This window comes from Cinclus cinclus, chromosome 1, assembly GCF_963662255.1.
Source record: "Cinclus cinclus chromosome 1, bCinCin1.1, whole genome shotgun sequence".
Taxonomy (NCBI): domain Eukaryota; kingdom Metazoa; phylum Chordata; class Aves; order Passeriformes; family Cinclidae; genus Cinclus; species Cinclus cinclus.
In genome coordinates, this window is record NC_085046.1 from 17763119 (window position 1) to 17780860 (window position 17742).

A 17742-nucleotide genomic window follows, 5' to 3' on the forward strand; every position below is an offset into this window, starting at 1 on the left:
TGCTCCTCTCCTCCAAAGAGAATCCTTCTTTAATTAGGAGGACTTTTGCAGAAGATGTATTATCTACCAGGCCAGGATCACCACACTATCATATCATGCAGAATTTTGCCCTTGTACCATCTTCAGATCTGATTATTTCTTTGTTTAGCTGCTGCTAACATGTTTGGAGATATAAAATCACAACACTTTACTTGCTCATAGGTATCAGTAGAAGACAGTGCAGAAAGAATTCCACAATTAGGAAAAGCACACAGGCCATCTTTTTTTCCCTCATCAAGCTTGGGAAGCTTTAAACAACATGCAAAGGCAAAAGGGGAAAATGGTAATAGTACTGAGAAGGCTAAAATTTGAATGAGATAACAAACCTTTCTTGTGGAAGGAAAAGGAAATGAATGATTCTAAAAAAGCTTCTGTGATAAATCATCACCCCTGCATGAAATTCCATTCATATATGTAGAAATATCTGGAAGCAATGTTCAAGAAAAACAAAAAGGAACAAACCAGTTTATAAAGAACAAAATACAGCTTGCTGGAATTGCTGAGCTTTTTCAGCAGCTCAAACTGTAGGAGGAGATTTGAGAATCAAGCAAGGTTTTCAACAGCTGTATTTGTATTACAGTCATAAAGGCATAAATGTGAAATGCAGCTCTAATAAAACATTGAAGTTTATAAAACTGGTTGGTAATTTTCCACCCTTTCCAGAAGTATCTCAGAATATCCAGGGGAATAATACCTGAAAGAGAAACATTTTGTTTGTGTGTTAGGCTACAAGGCATGTTCTGTGCAAAGCAATGAAACACTATGCATACTTCTACTGATCAGGAAAAAACCCTAGCATTAAACACTGGTCAAGGAATTCTAGAGTTACTCCTCTACAATGTTTTAACTACCTGCTTTTCAACTTACATTATCATTTATACTTGGAAGTCAGGTTTTTAAAAATATATTTAGATTCTTTCAGGGCATGTAGGTAAACAGCTACATTTTAGATTGGTTCAACTTCAGCTACCATAAGCATTATCTTTTCTAAGAAGTGTAGGTGTTAGCTTCTTTTGAGATCATGGCCTTTAATAAAAAAGTGTGAGTTTACATAGAACTGTTGGCTGCAAATGACAATAGTCTGCTGCTGTTTGTCAGACATAAGCACACACCCCAAAACTCACATGAAGTCTACATCCATGAGAAGGACACTGGTTCTGGAACAAAATAAAAAAAAACTATCACAGTGACCTTCTCTCTCTAATGCCACTCAAGGATGGACATTATCCAGTAGGTTTACATTAGAGTAGGACTCTGTGGTGCCATTATTGTCCTGCTATCATTCAACTGTTTTTCCACAGCAGACCAACTACATGCATCCGATGTGCAAGCATCAAAGCTGCATTTAGTTCTTGTTTTCCAGGTTAAGAGTATCTGAAATTTAATACTGTATTATCCTAAAAACATACATCTCAGTATATTTCTAGTTTTGTGGGCATGTGAATTGCCACCTCCAAGCCCTGAAAGCTTCAACAATAAAGAAAGAACACACCTCCATGAAATGTAGGTCTAAAATATACTTAAAAAAAAAAAATCCCAAATGCTTTCCCTTAAAGGAAAATCTATTTACCTTGTTAATTTTCATTTTCTCTGGATAATTTCTGAATAATTTAAATCTTTCTAAACCTCGTATTACTTCTGTGATTTGTAAAGCTAACTTTCCAATGCATTACTGTATTCAGTTTGCAAACAGCCTAAAATAACAGCTCTCCAGGACAAACCCAGAGCTGGATTCTATCACAGCTGCTGTGCCTCAGGCAGCAGAACCAAAATCAGGCAGTAGCACAGACAGGCAAGCAGGAGATGCTCAAAGGGGCCTTTTTCTTTATTACATCCCAGGCGAGATGAGTAACCTTTTTTCATTTACAGGGGGAAAAAATAGCTATAACAAAGACACATTATTAATATCCAGAAAAGCATAAACAAATTCCTCTTTCCCTCTGAAGTACTAGCTGCAGACTAAGATTTCTTTATGACTTTGCCTTTACCCATTTGACAACCACCGGCTTTTCTTCGTGGAGACAAGCAGGGCTTCATTTTGTGAGACTTAGTTTCTAGCTACTATTAGCTGAAGAACTCTGCTGCTATAATTAAAATTGATGATGCAGATTTTCAGAGCCTGTAGAGGGAGTACATGAGTACAACATTCTTCTGATGTATTGATGGAGTGAAGGACTGGTAAATGGATATCCAGAATCTAGGAGGGCATTTCCCTCATTATTACAATTTAGGATGGTGACATTTTGACTGTAAGCTATTTAATAGTGTTTCTGTATTCATTAAGGGCAAAGTTCAACTTGGTGCAGACAGCTGGTGTATGGTCCTTTTATATAACACTTAAGCCTCGTGATGAGGTTCAGGGAGGAAGGGCAGCTGTGGGCAGACCAACTGTGCAGGAGAGCCTCTGGACCCTCTGTACATCAGAGGCAGTTTCAAATGAGCCTCTGAATATACTAATTCAGACACACTATTACAAAAGTCAAGGATGTGACCAAAGATTCACCAATACCTGTATTTTGGAGCCTAAGTAATCCACAAATAAGTTCCAAAATAAACTTCCCACAGACATTCATAAATATGAGTGGCTGTACTGAAGACTCAGAATCCATGTGGGCAGTGCAGGACTGAATTTTCATCACACTTTCCTGCAAGAACCTGGTTATTTGGCCTTTGTTGACAGACAAAGAAATTTAATTCCAAATACAAAAAGAGAAAGTGTTCTAATGTATGTGTCCAGAGATTGTGTTATTGCTGGGGCAACCAAAAGTTACACTTTGGTTTTATTAAAACCAAAATTCACATAGGAGTTAAATTAATATTTTAAATCCTTCCTTTGTGTTGTTCCTGTGAAAAACATCTAAAAGTGTTAGAAGTACGAATTCTTTACATTTCAGTTTTCCTACCTCACGATTTCCTCTGGATAGCAATTGTTAATAGTGTTGATATATTCCTGAAGAAGTGACCCAGGTTCTGCTTTTATTTCTTGAACCTTTTTAAGTCCACCGGTTGTTACAAAGAGACGACGTGCTTTACTGTCATGTGGTAACACCTACATACAGAATAGTACATTTTAAAAAATTCTTTTGAATTAATCTGCATGCCACTAGGCTCAAATATTGCTTATTTGTTTTTAATTCAGAGGACAGATAAAATGGAAAAATCACAGGAACAATGTCTGTAATGACTACTGTATTATAACACCCAGTTGTATAGGGAAAAAAACATAAATCAGCCCTTTATGATTACAACATAATTTATCATACTTTAATACATAACATATAAAAATTAATGAACTTAATATTTATCCTTACATAAATAATATTTCTTGAATTATTCCTACAGAGACAATAAGATTGTGGAGAATAAATCGATAATAAAAACAGAACACTAACATGGAATAACAACAGCATCTGTTCCACTTAAACCAAGTTATTCAGGTCTTTTATGTCAATTCCCACAGTTTAATTGTAGAGCTGAATTTTATATCATTATAATGATCTAGTATAGATTAGCTCATGAAAACAATACTGAGAATTGTTGCAAGTGAACAATACAGCCTTGAAGCATTACATGCTACTATTAAATTCCTAGATATTAAAATCCTTTAACACACTGTGTAGCCATGGAAGCCTTTTACAAACACACACAAAGCAAAAACGTGAAGTTTCTGCAGCCAAAGGGGACGAGAAGCAGAAATGATCAGACAATAACATTCTGTGCTCCCTGAGTGATGCCAATATGCAGCTCTGTCCAGAGGACAGCAGGGAGGGAGGAAGGGAGGAAAGAAGGGAGGGAGGTGGGGGCTGGGCCAGGCAAGGGAGAATGACAGCATGTAGTCCATAGGCCCATAGGGCTGCAATATTATTAAAAAAAAAAAAAAAAAAAAAAAGAGAGAGAGAAAAAAAGATAGAAAGATAATGCAAGATGTCAGCTGCATCTACAGCAAAACCAGATGCATTTAAAACCAACTCTGAGAGTTACAGATTATGAGGGCAAAAGCATTTTGTAAGCTTCCACACTGGTCAGACATTAAGCCATAAATTTGATTGTATTTCAGTGTAAAACAAGAGCTTCAAAAAAGAATGAAGAAAAATAACAAGATTTCTTCCACGCATACAGGCGAACAATCTTCATTTCTGTGGTTCCTCTAGGCTGTACAAAATCAACAGACAGGTAAAGAAAAAGCAGGAGAGCACAGAGACTTCTCTCTATTATATGTTCAACAGAAGTGTCAGGAACAACTGTGATTTTTCGTTGTGGAACTGAACAGACGTCTGTTTTCACATATCTCCCACAACAAGAACTGCCAAGGAGGAACTAGCAAGGAGACAGGATATGGCCCTTTCCCTGCCTTCCTCCTCCACACTGTGACTTCCAGGCTGGATAAGACAGCAGAAAACTCTCTTGGAAGGGGTCCTAAAGAGAGAGAGCACCTCTGAGACTCAGACCCTTCCCCCAGTCCAACCTGAGACAGCACAGAATTGCACAAACCCTGAAAACACTAACACTAAAATGCACAGTCCAGCACAAAAAATAAATAGAACCCCATTTTGAAGCACAGCTTGGAAATAAGGCTTTTACTGTGTCATAAATAAGCCCACAAAAGTAACAGACCACAGCTCTAAGAATAGGAAATTCCCAAGCTATGGTACAGGAGAGAAAAATGCTTTTACTACAGAGAACTTAATTTTAAGAGTATACTTCAGAAGAGCAAAGGCCAAACAAGCATAGTTTAATAATGTATAGGCAAAGGAAAAAAATGAAACAAAACATCAGCTGTTATGAAGGACACAAAACCATTTCAATAGCAAGAAATATTCAAATATACACTGGATAACCAATTGCTATGCACTTGGCTCATTAACAGCTCCAGTCAGAACGGAGAAGCAAAAAAGAACTGGATTCTGTGCAAATCTCCAGTCTTTGAACAGCCTTAGAAAGAAGACAGGACAAATTAAACTGTGGAAATGTAATCAGGAATCTGCACTACCAACAGCAGTGCTTTCAGATCTGTCATAATCAGAACTGAGTATCAAAAGTGTTTTCCTTGGCCTTTCCAGCAAGAACATCTCACCAACAGAGCTTGGTATACCCTGCTAACAGGTTACACTGCACAGCATTGCACAAAACATAGTCTATAGTTCAACAGGATTCCCAACACGAGCCGAACATCACAGACACTCCAACTCTCTCAATTAGTTAGCAATTACTTACAAATTTTAAATATTTTTAATAAAATGTATCACTTTTTCATGCTGCATTCAACAATGTATTTAACAACTAACTTTCTAAATTTTGAGAGGCATGAGAAAAGATTTGGAATTTTTACACTTATTTAAGACTGAAAATTATTCAGGATAAAAGGAGTGATGCCTTTATATTATTGTAAAATATCTGACTTAAGTCACTCCTGTACAGACAGCTTGTAGTTTATCTAAAACAGATGTGACTGGGATTTATGTGATACATTGGCTCAGCGAAAATATTTGCACGTGAGTTAATATTCCACTTAATCTCAAGAGGCAAGGAAGAAAAAAACACCTTGCTTATAAGAAACTGTTTTCCCAGTCTTAGGATGAATTATGGCAGATTCCAAATGAAACAGTATCCAGCTGTATCAGAAAAAAGGACAGGATCCAAACTGCATTTGAAGGGTACATTTAAGGATGCTGAGAAAACAGTGACAGCTTTAGAGTGACTTCTTCTTTGGAAAGATCACTTCCTTGCTAAATGGGAAACAATTAGCAATGAACATATTACTCAGCAAGCAGAGCCTTTTCTTACCTTACTAAACTGCCCAATAACATGTTTCAGAATACTGGGAGGGGCCTCATGAAGCAGTGGTTCAAGTGCTGGAAGATACGTGCATTTCTGAAGAACGCTCTTTAAGGCTTTCTTAGTCTATTGAAATGAAAAATAAACTTTCTCTAGTAAGATATCAATGAAAACAACAAGAATTCATATTTATCACTGAAGTCTGATCAAAAAAGCAAATTGATCAGAATTTTCAATGAGCAATTTCTGAATACAAACTGTGATATCTATCAGGTCACTTAATGAAGAATCAATTCTCTACTTAGATTTATTAAAACTCAAAACCTACAGCGCATCATATTATTATTATGTTATCTATGGTCAAAGTAATAGCAATTTTCCTTTGACTATAATGAAAACTGGAGTAGACCCTTTAGATAAATTGAAGTACTCTAATATAATAAGAAAGTTAAATCAAAACATATTTTAAAAGATTGTATTTTAGAAGTGGCTTACTAGGAGAGGCTGCTGGTCTGGGATAGCAAAGTGCAGTACTGTCCAGGCAGGGGGGAAAAGAGAGAATGAAACAATTGTGCACTGGTGCATATTTCTGAAAACAAACTCAATGTTGACTAGTACAAGCAGTAGTGACCTTCTTGGGCAGGATTAGAGGTACAGCTAATTTGGCTTCAATATTTTTGGGACCACTGGAAATAACTGCATAGAAGTTACTTTACTGATCTGGAATGTGGTATTTCAGTGGAATGTACAGAAGCATAGTGCAACATGGGAGATCATATCCTGTCCTATTACATTCTTACTGTTGCTCAGAAATACACTTTACTGAACTGCAACTCTACTAGCTCCCACACAAGGAAAAGGCCCTAAACATGGGCAGTTGCATGTTTTAAAGAGCAGAGCCTTGATTAGCTGTTACAGTTTTATTATAATAATAAAAATGTAGGCAAAATTATTACAAGGACTGTAATATTTTCTACAAGAGCTTATACTTGCAAAAAAAAGAAGTGGATAATTAGAAATGAGTCACAAGAAATTACAGCATTTATGGGTCTATGAAACTCTGATCTAAACTGGGAAAAACATAAGGGATTAGACTGTGGTGGCTGTAGCATATGATTTGGTATACTGCATATGCACATGCATTGGGACCAGCCAACCCCCTAATAAATGACACAGCCTTCAGACATTCTGCACCCAGGAAAGCTGTGACTCAGTGAGCATCAATAAAAACAAATATAATTTAGTAGTTTTTAAGCATTTAAACCTCTTGATTAAAATTAATATACCATACTACAAGTCTACTTGCTTTCATTTTAAGGTCTTCTGAGCTGCCTGTGTCCACAAAGATATCGAGCAGTGTGGGCAGCACGTTTGCTACTGCAACATGACGTGCATGCTCAGTAGTATGTCTTCCAATCTGTCCCAAGGCCCAAGCAGCTGCTGCCTTAATATGATCTTCATGTTCTTCTATCAAGCAAGCACACAGTGGTGATATTCCCTGTAGCATTAATCAAAAGCACAACCTTTACAAATGTAGACCAGAGAATGACAATGCGAAACAGATACAGATAGTTAGAAAATGTTTCTCTATTTATACTCTTCTAAAAAAAAAAAAAAACTAAGAGAATGCATGCTAGTGGTGTCATATTTTTACAGTATCATGATTCACAAGAATTTTAAATAAATCTTAATAAATATAGTTAAAAAGAAACAGATTCAATGTTCTAAGTCAGAAAGCAGTTTGAACAAACATGCACGTTTAAGGTATTAGAAGAATACACATCATAATTCAGGCTGTACTAAGTAAATGTGGCAGATTTTCTCAAACTGAGAATGAAAGTATCTGAGTGCTTATGATTCTATGAAACCAGTTTAAGACTAGAAGGGCTCAGTCACTGAGTCTTTCTTTTCTACGATCCACAGCACTAAATTTCAACTTATCAACCTCTTCTTCAGTCCAGTAGTTCATGTCTGACTCACCCCATCACTTCAAGAAGGGTTTCAACTCTTGATTTGCAGACATCAAGAGATGGAGATCTCACATCCAGCTGCTACTAAAGTTGTTCCAGTTCAGGGTCTTTATACTTTCTCCACAACAACTTAGTAGCTGGTATTTTATGCCAAAACACTCCAACAGGAAACATTTCTTGCTACTTTAGGTAAGGCAAGGCTACTAAACCTCTATCCCAAAAACTTTTTTTCTCCAGCCCATGAATCCTTCTTTACTCTTTTCTGCAATTTTCTGCCTTGCTGCTTTGGGTTTTATCCACAGGATAATTTTCAAATACAGAGAGTGGAACTACATGTATTACTACAACAAATAGATTAACTTCTCTTTTCCAATAATGCTTCATCTTCTACTCTTTCATACCACAAAGAGCTAAACTGTGGGGGGTTTTGCCACTGCGTTACAGCAGAAGACCATAATTAATTGTTTGTCCAGTATGATCCCAAAAATCATTGTTCAAAATTCATCCTTTCCAGGTTGGAACTATCACTTTACATCATAATACCATCAGTGTCTAACTGTATATGGTTATGCCACAGTGCATTTCTTTCAAATGGTTCCAGTTTACCAAGCCCTATCCTCAGCACTATGTACCACTCCACAAGCTTAATTTCATCTGAAGCAGTTTTTCTTTAATGGGTTTTGGGTTTATTCAGGTTTATTATTATTCCTTTTCTGGATAATTCATTAACATATTTAATTTCAACAAAGTTTGCCCAGATCCTTGCAACAGCTCTCACAGCAGTTCCATTCAGTTAAGAGAGGAATCATTATTATTCTTCAAAAATCTAACTTAGGGGCTTCCTCCAGAACTTAATCCTGGTTTCATCCCACTTAATGTCAAGCACTCAACAGCAGGAGCACATTTGCTCTAGGCATCCCTGAAAGTAGAAAGACAGACACATCCAGAGAAGGCGGCCCTCCAGAGATGGCAGGAAAAAAGCATCTATTTCTTTAGTTTTAAAATACAGAAGAGCATTTTTTTGATCACTCCTACTTTCCCTGCATACTATGCAATACGGTGATAACTTCCATTTTTAACTTGCATTTCTACTAGAAGACATTTCTGTTCCTTTGTTTATATTGTTTTGTTGCTCCACTCTCAGATATGTTTTAAATGACTGACACAGTGTGAAAATGGGTCAAAAATGTTACTGAAACTGTTTCCTTCCTTCTGTCATTAGTTAGCATTATTTACATCAGACTGCTAAGCCAGGCACTAATTTCACCTATTGCAAACATTGCAAATTCTCCCTCTTCTATATCATTGCCCAGCAGAATTTATTTAAATCTGAAAATGTATAACTTTACTCACTTGAAATGTCACTTGCACAACTGAATCAAACTATACAACATGAGAAACTGAGATCTTTTCAAGTCTGAAGATTGCTGTTGCAAGACACTCTAGCAGTACTAGCAGAGTCACACTAGTACAATGAAGAACATCATTGTTTCAAAGAAACTTTTGATGCACTCACAAATATATGAGGAAGCAGACTGCAGAAGTTCTGTACAGAAATTCAGTGACAAATTTTCTGTACCCATGAAATTTCAACATAGAAAAATCATGCACTATAATACCAACTAATCCAGGATGTTTTGTAAAAGGTTCAACACCATAAAGACACCCTTTTATCAGGTCACCACACAATTTCAGTCATAGAAAGCAGCCATACTAGGAGAAAGTACATTCATTGAGAGCAAGTATATAATCTGTCACAAAATACATTTTCTGCCTAAGTTAATTTGTATCAGTACCAAAGAATACTGCTGAAGAACTACAGGAAGACAACAAAGTGATAGCTAACCTTGGAGACAATCACTGCCATTGACAGGTTCTCCGAATGAGCTGCCACATAACCAAGTGTCATGATGCCAGGCAGTCTGACAGTCCCTCTGCAGCTGCCAATACAATCAATCACAGCAGCAACTCCGCCTGAATTTACTATAAACTGTGAGAGCTGAAAAGATAAACAGAAGAGATTACATACTGTGAAGTATCAACAGGCATAAAGAACCACATCAGAGAAGCCTTTTAATTTATTGCTCTTGTTTTACAAAATAAAGCTGGAATAAGAGTGACGTATCATACAGACTGCTGGGAACTAAGTGCAGCATCAAGTTTTCAGGAGTGAGGCTAATTTGCTACTGTGTTTTTCATTGACTTTACTGCAAGGAAATTAGGGCTCTGAATCCTTGATGCTGCATAGCATGGAATAATATATTCTCAACTCCATCATCACACACCAGAGAAATGTGCAAATGACAGCTTATCACATAACTGATCTTGAAGATGCACCTACTGAGCCCGATACTGTTTCATCCTAGTGCCCCCTCATTCCCAAACTAACATCCTATGGTCTGTGCAGTGACAGAGGGAAAGGCCCATTCCTCCTCTCACCTGCATTCTAAATTACTTCTGTGGCATAAAATCCTTTGTGGATCCTCATGCCAAGGCATGAAGCCAAGGACTGTTCTGGATGTGCAAAACTGAGTTGGGCTGCACCATTCTTCAATGTTAGCATGCTCTGAGGGAAGTGTCCAGGGAACACACGTGATGGCTGAGTCTACCCCAGAACGCCAAATTACATAGCCTTGCTTATAAATGATAATCAAGCTATGCAACATGGGTTTCTAACAAAAGCAAACTTGTCACATCACAGCAGTAGAATATGTATGATATCAATAATGCATAGAAATTTAAATTACTATTATTATTATTATTATTATTATTACTATTTTCTTCCATGTTTTTCAGTATATCCCATCCTCCCTACAGATTCCAAAGCAAAAGGAACATGTTCTTAAAAGTCAAAATTAAATGAACAAATCTGAGGCACATTAAATTCCCAATCCAGTTGATTTCTATAAATATGAAATCCACCTTTGTCTTAGAGCCTTTAAAAGGGGATTGTTTTCTTCATGAAAGAGCCAGAGGAAATTTCCAGTTAGTACTTAGGGAAATCTGTTCACATAATTGTGAAATACACAGCCAGTGGCAACCAAGTCCTGTATCTGGACACAGCCACGCGCACCTGGATGTGCAGAGCTCCTGCCGTGTCACTCAGCCCTCGCTCTGAGTCCCTCTGCTGCTGACCTGAATGAATTTTACTGCATATGCAGACAGAGCGTCAAGATCCAAAGGCCACAAGTCTCAAATGACACAGCCAAGTCCTTTAGAAATACCATTTGCCAGCCTGTCTCCACTGCAACACGTGTTGCTCAAATAGAGTTCCCAGAGCTGGACAGTCATCTCTGTCACTCTGAAGTCAGACACGGATTGTGACTTCCCATTGGGAGTCACCAACATACTTCCTACTGCTCCTTTGGAGAGCTGCTAGCATGGCCAGTTCCTCTTGCATGAAGGATTCGGTGGAGCAGCTTTTCTGACTTTACCTGAAATCCTGAGTTTGGTCTCCTGGCTTCTGAATCTAGGGCACCCTTTTGATAATGATAAATCCTTTACTTTTTTGAGGAAGTGAAGTTGCATTGCCCATGAGGTACAGAGAGAAAGCAGGAAATGTGCCAAGACTGCCAACTTCTATCACCAGCCTAAAGACTGGTGGGCTGAAGAAACTGTACATTTACGCTTAAACACTTCTCAGTTTTTAAGTTAGTACCATGATTTGGAAATTAATGTGTTCAGCATTAGTGTGTTCCACCAATACATGACTTGTATTTCATTCCAAAGTCATATTTAGAGCCTTTTAATTTTCTCTGTGGTCTGGCAGATTAACAAAGTTACAATTATATGGTTTTCCTATTTATTTTGTATTGACTTTGCCAAACATCCCCATGTTCCTATGGGCAAAAACACTGTAAATGCTCAAAATCAAATTACAAACTCAAGTTACCATCAGGATACCATAAGTAAGAAAATTTTTGACCTCTGCTGTCACTGGAAAAATAATTAAAATGTGATCCAAGCACCCCTGAAGATTTTTAAAAAGACACACCATCTATTATTGTTAAAGGATAATCTTGCCATTTATTAGCTGGTATCGTGACTTCTGTGAGGTTTTTCTCATAATATTTTTAATATCTAGGACTGACAGTACTGTCAGCCAAGAACTCCCTCTCTGCGCTGATATCTCATAGAATGAAGTAGCTAGGTATACATTTTATGATTCCCAGCTTCCTAACCCAATTCATATTCAATACACATCTCATAATATCAGCAAGCATTTCCATATTTTCCAATGAACATGCCAAACAGCCATTTGCCCTCCCTTTCGAAAAGCAAATGACAGAATAATCCTGTATTTTATTTAAAGTGTAAAATCTAATGATATGACCTTGTATTTGCATTTTCAAGGTTTTACCTCAGGCGTATGCTTTGCTATCTCTCTAATTAAAGTTGCACCATTTTTCTTGACATATTCATCTGAGTCCTTCAGGCATGTGAGCACAACTGGGAAAATTTCTGCTTCAACCACCAACTCTGCAAGATCCACTGAATGCTTTGCTATTTGGCTTAGAGCTGACAGCACCTGACGCTAGTAAATAAAAACTGTTATAAAATCAATAGTATACAAACATCCCACAACACACACTACCCCTGCACACAAAAATCTATTGCATCAAGGAAAACAAAGCAGGATAGGGAAAACAATTACAGCTATTTTACAATTCACTGTGTCAATTCATTCACAAATATAATGGCACAGAACATTCCTGAATAAAAGTTTCTCTTTTGTTCTGTCCCATTCAAGCTTGTATGTATTAAAAATATATATATATATATATACACCATTTAAAACTGTAATAAAAATTTAGAAAAATCTATAGGAAGTATTTTTATTTACATAAATTGGGTTCATCAGATTTATATTAAGAATTTTTGTGGCACTTTTAGGTCGTCTTCTGTTTGGTAGAGTTAGACAGAAAATTTATAATAAGAAACAATTTTTTTGTCAATTAAACGCTAGTGATTAAACCTTTGACAACAGCTATTCACATCAGATAGTACATTCTAAAATACAATAAGCTCACTATTAACTATCTTATCGTATAATCTTTAGTATGCAAAACCTTTTTTTGTAGCTGAAATGTGCAAATTTTATCTATTAAAAGTATCTGTTGCATTCTTCATACACTATATATTTCTTTAAAAACCCCATACTACTCACTTTAAGGATTAGTTTAGCTGTTCCTCACAGAGCTGCAGTTTATATCCAGTAGCTAAATTTGTAAATATGTTCAGAACTCTTTGTCACTAACTACATGGTTACATTTTGTAATACCCAGACCAAGAGCTTCTAAATAAATATGCATATCCGTGTCTTGGATTCAATCTCAAGTAATGACTAGTATAATGGAGATTAAAAAAAAAATTAAATGTACCTTCAGTTTAGCATCAGGGTTCAGGATCATCTGAGCTAAGTGAGCGATAGCTCCTGCATCCACTACTGTCTGGGCTAACTCTGGAGAATGCTTTGAAATATCACTGAGAGTTGAAGCAGCAATCCTTTTCAAAGCAATTTCTGGCTCCTGGATACAGAGCACTAAAAGAGGAACAGCGCCTGCATCCACCACAGCTTGTGACAGTTCTGTAGGTCCAAGGAAAGTAATTAAGTGAGTATGGGTGACTGACCCTTGTGCAAGCCATTTTTCACCCTGACAGATACAGCAAAGGAAAAAGGGGAGGGTGTAGTTCACTGTCTCGACATCTGCATTTCAAATCAGCCCTCCTGGTTTCATAAACCGTGTGGACCAATCCACAACTGAAAAGAATGCAGGTCAATAGATGGACCCCCATTTACATGCACACATTTGAGGTAGATTAGGCTGAAATGGTTTGTTATTCTGTTTTCTTTTTCTTTTTTTAAAGTAAGCAGATGTCAGCTGTTTAAACCCTGGCTATTCTACACTGATCAATAGGAAAGCATTTTATGCATGGCTAACAACAACACAGAAAGCCAAAGTACCAAAATTTTATCAACCAGCTAATTAGAGAGCATTTTACCCTCTTTAAATGATAAGCAGATATTAGCATAGATCAAATGCCAAAAACAAAAATACAAAAAACATATACAAAAGATTTATCTTACATAAAGGATTGTAAAAATGGAACTTGCTGATCAAAACTAGTCTTTGTTACCCTACATGGGATGAGGCAGAATTTATACTTTAATGACAAGAAAATGTTATCATACACAATTAGACAAATGAGAAATATCATCAGTGATATTGCGTGTCTGAGATTAGCACAATATCCATAACTAACTGTACCTTAAACAAAAAAAAAAAAAAATCTGAGTGTGTGATTAGCTGACATGGACAAAAATTACACTATTAGAAATTCATTAGCTCTCTGTGTATGCAGCATTAATCACAGTCCTAAAATGAGAATTACTGGATATCAGAAACAAAATTTTTATTATAACCAAGCTGTGCTATTTTAAAATATTGTTGAAAATGTGGTAAAAACCATAGGGGATTCAATAATCTATTAGGTTCTTCATTCAGTTTTGCTATACCTTATTATGCATATCCATTATTATCTTTAACATTTATCTTGACTTACAGTACCATGGCAACATATGGCTGTTGTATTTCAAGACTCTAACTTAGCTTTTGATTTATAGTCCATCCATAAAGAGATTTTCATACTAAGAAAAATACAGCATACTTCATTAAATATACATAGACTAATACAGTTCTTCATGAAATCTGTAAGTCATGTCATCATTACATTGTTAATATCCAAATAATGTTCCAGACCAGATTGGTTTTCAATTAGTGAGTTATAGCCACACACTGCAATACATGTGATAAGTCAAATATTTACACTGTATGTTATTTTATGATACAATATTTTGCAGAAAATATAAATATTACATCAAAAAATTAAACCATGCAGTAATCTTTAAACAATACCCTGAAATTAGCTTACTTGGCTAGAGTATACAAATATAAATATTATGTAAAAAAATAAATCATGCAGTAGTTTTTAAACAACACCCTGAAATTAGCTTAGCTGACTAGAGCATAGTGCTAATAACAGCAAAGTTGTGATTTCAACCCCTGTACAGGCCATTTACTTAAGAGTTGGACTTGACAATCTTTGTGGGTCACTTCCAATTCAGAACATTCTGTGAATCTGTAAAATTAATTCTATAAATTTCATTTTTCAAATAAATATTTGATTGAAAATGTAGTGTGTGCATCCTCAAAATACACAAATCATAAAATTTCAACAAAACTCAAATGTCATATCTTCAGTTTTAAAAATCTGAAGTGAAATGTACTTGAAATGTATGTAAAAACAAATAAAAGGAGCTAACAAATTTAAGCAGGATAAGCTACAGGCAGTTTTTTGTGGAAAAAGGCATGATCAATTTCTTCAGATTGTGTTTTGTTGCTGAACACTAAGTGGAATACGTGGTGACCTACTAACCAACAGTCCAGATTAACCTCTCCAACTGTGCCTCAGAACTCCAGACCAATCAGCTCCATTGCCCACAGTCTGCTGGGAAATGCTCAAATCAAGAATCTCATGCCAAGAGGGACACAGTGCTAGAAGAATGAGCTTCTTTGATGTCTTATGAGTTAAATTCATGAAGTTCCAGCAGGGAAAGAAAGAGCAATACTTTCAGGTTTCAGCTACACTCAGGCATGCAAAAGTAACTGTAAAAGTTATTTCAAAAGAGCAAACTAAATCTGATTCAATTTAGACCACCTCTTGCTGTTAGAAGTCTGATAACATTTAAATACTGATGGTTACTGTTGGTCATGGGTAATTAAATGGTTTTTCTTCCAGTGGTGTTTATAAGGTTCATGGCTAATAACTTACCACATGGAGGGCTGGACCATGTGTAAAGACAGACAAGTCACAAATGGACTGTCAGAAAAACAGAAAAGCTGAGGCAGGGAAGAAAGGAAATACAGTATTTCCTATCATGTTTCCCTGCAAATTCAGCCCAAAATTACAATTCTAAGTATTAATTATTCTATTATAAATTGTAATTCATTTTTTTCATCAAGAAAAGGCTCAATCATTCTTCCTACTTGTAGAACATCTTTAATGAGGATTATATACCAAAGGATTAATGAAACTTTGCCATCCAATTAGAAACACAGAGGTGGGAAAAAATATAGACTGGGAAGGAGTTAGAGGCGAAAACAAACTTGGCAATAAGAATTTTTTAAAACCAAATATTCAGTCAGAAAAAAATTAAAATAACGGAAACAAATTACAAAAATACTCTTCCAAATACAATGTCAAGGCTGTATGATAAAGGCAAAGACATGACCCATAGCTGCAGAAGAGAAAGACAGCAGAGAAAAGCTAATGTATGAACCTCATTTAATTCCACAAGGTTATGAAAAACATAGGCTTGGAATTCACATTGGGGTACAACTTGAAGAACTTGTCCAAGTACATGATGATGAAGCTGAACTTCTCCCTGTGTGAGTGGAAGTAGAAGAATTGAACTCCACATATTCAGACACAAAACTATGGCTCAAAACTGACCATAAATTAACTGCTTTCACTCAGACCTACGTGAAGAAGATTTTTAGCAAGACTCAAATGGATGTAGAGGAAAGACTAATAAAGACAGATTTTGGAGTCTGAGATGACACCAGCTCTAGTTCAACTAGAAGTTGTACTAGAGTTGCACTGATTTGTCTCAATACAAAAGTATTCATTAGGGATGAAAAAATTAAACCAAAGTAAGTTGAAGACTTGTCATCAGTTTATATGATCAGGAAAAGGGAAAGCCAACAAAGTGGACTCAAAATCCTACCTACACACCCACTGAAAACAATGGGAAGTCTTACAGGATTATTTTAAGATAGTTTAAGGTGTTAAAAAAATCCTATTAATATTAACACACTGGCAATAATAGTATGGATTTTACAAAACAGATAAGGATAAAAAAGATGAAAGTGAGAAAGTGAATGTCCAGGTTGTGACCAAAGAAAGGAAATCAGCTCAATATTATATTGACAATATTACAATATTCCCATAGTAAAGCAGCAGCAACAACCCTGGTTGGAAGGAAATGCAAGTTTCTGTTGAGACCAGGGCTCTCAAACAGACTCTGCTGTGGTAGCAGGTGCATCCACAGGAAACAACAGGTTTTGACCAAAACAACCACCAATACCATATTTTTCTGAGAACTGTGTGATCATGTCATGGCCACATAGAAGGACTCTAATTCCCACAAGTAGCCCAAAGGCTGCACTTCAAAATCAGAGGTTTATGCTGGCCACTACAACCACAGCGCTGAAGATTCCACTGGAAACAGAGGGAAAACCTTTCATCAGGAGGATGGAGGTTAGACTCAAAATCACTGAAGAGCTGAGGAACTGGTTCCTGTAGCTGATGCTGCTTTGAGCAGGAAGCTGGACTTGAGATCTCCCAAGGTCCCTTCTAAGCTGAGTTATGATCCACTGTATGACAGAAAATGAGCAAAACTCTGCTCTTAGCAATATGCTTCAGTATAAAGTGTTGCTTATTTTTGTTTTCCTACCAATTTACAATATACTGAAGCAGGTATAACACCTTTAATGCAGACAAAAAAGGTGGAAAGCCAAATTATTTGCATACTTCAAAGAAAACAATTTTGCACTTTAACTGAATATGGTATACGTAAAATGTTACAAAATATTTTTCATGGACCTGATGGTATTTATGGTATTTGAAACACTTTACACTTCTTTCTAAACTCAAATAGTAGAAATAATGAATGGCAAAATCACAGCACATTGATTTGTACACTTTGGAGTAAGATCAGTATCTGAAATTCAGCTCAAAGGGGAAGAAAGAGCAGAACTGCAAAAGCAGTTTTGGAATCTGACCTGGCAAGATTTCTAGCATCTTGAAACCTCATGAGACATTTGTCTTTACCTAAAATGTCACAGGCCTTCTGGAGACATGTGCTCACAGAAGAACTGCATTTTAAGAGATTTTT

General features: G+C 36.4%; 1 protein-coding gene across 2 annotated transcripts in view; it reads right to left on the reverse strand.

Moving 5' to 3' along the window:
* Positions 1-666: 666 nt before the first annotated feature.
* SPAG6 (sperm associated antigen 6) overlaps positions 667-17742 on the reverse strand; it is a 34091-nt gene continuing 17015 nt past the window's right edge. The window contains exons 5-11 of one of the 2 annotated variants that reach the window (XM_062494354.1): positions 13166-13371; positions 12145-12318; positions 9631-9783; positions 7121-7312; positions 5824-5940; positions 2943-3088; positions 667-733 (exon numbers count right to left, since the gene is read on the reverse strand). In XM_062494354.1, coding sequence (XP_062350338.1) covers positions 667-733; positions 2943-3088; positions 5824-5940; positions 7121-7312; positions 9631-9783; positions 12145-12318; positions 13166-13371 — 1055 coding nt within the window. The remainder of the gene's footprint in view (positions 734-2942; positions 3089-5823; positions 5941-7120; positions 7313-9630; positions 9784-12144; positions 12319-13165; positions 13372-17742) is intronic. The other variant, XM_062494364.1, reaches the window with a different exon arrangement.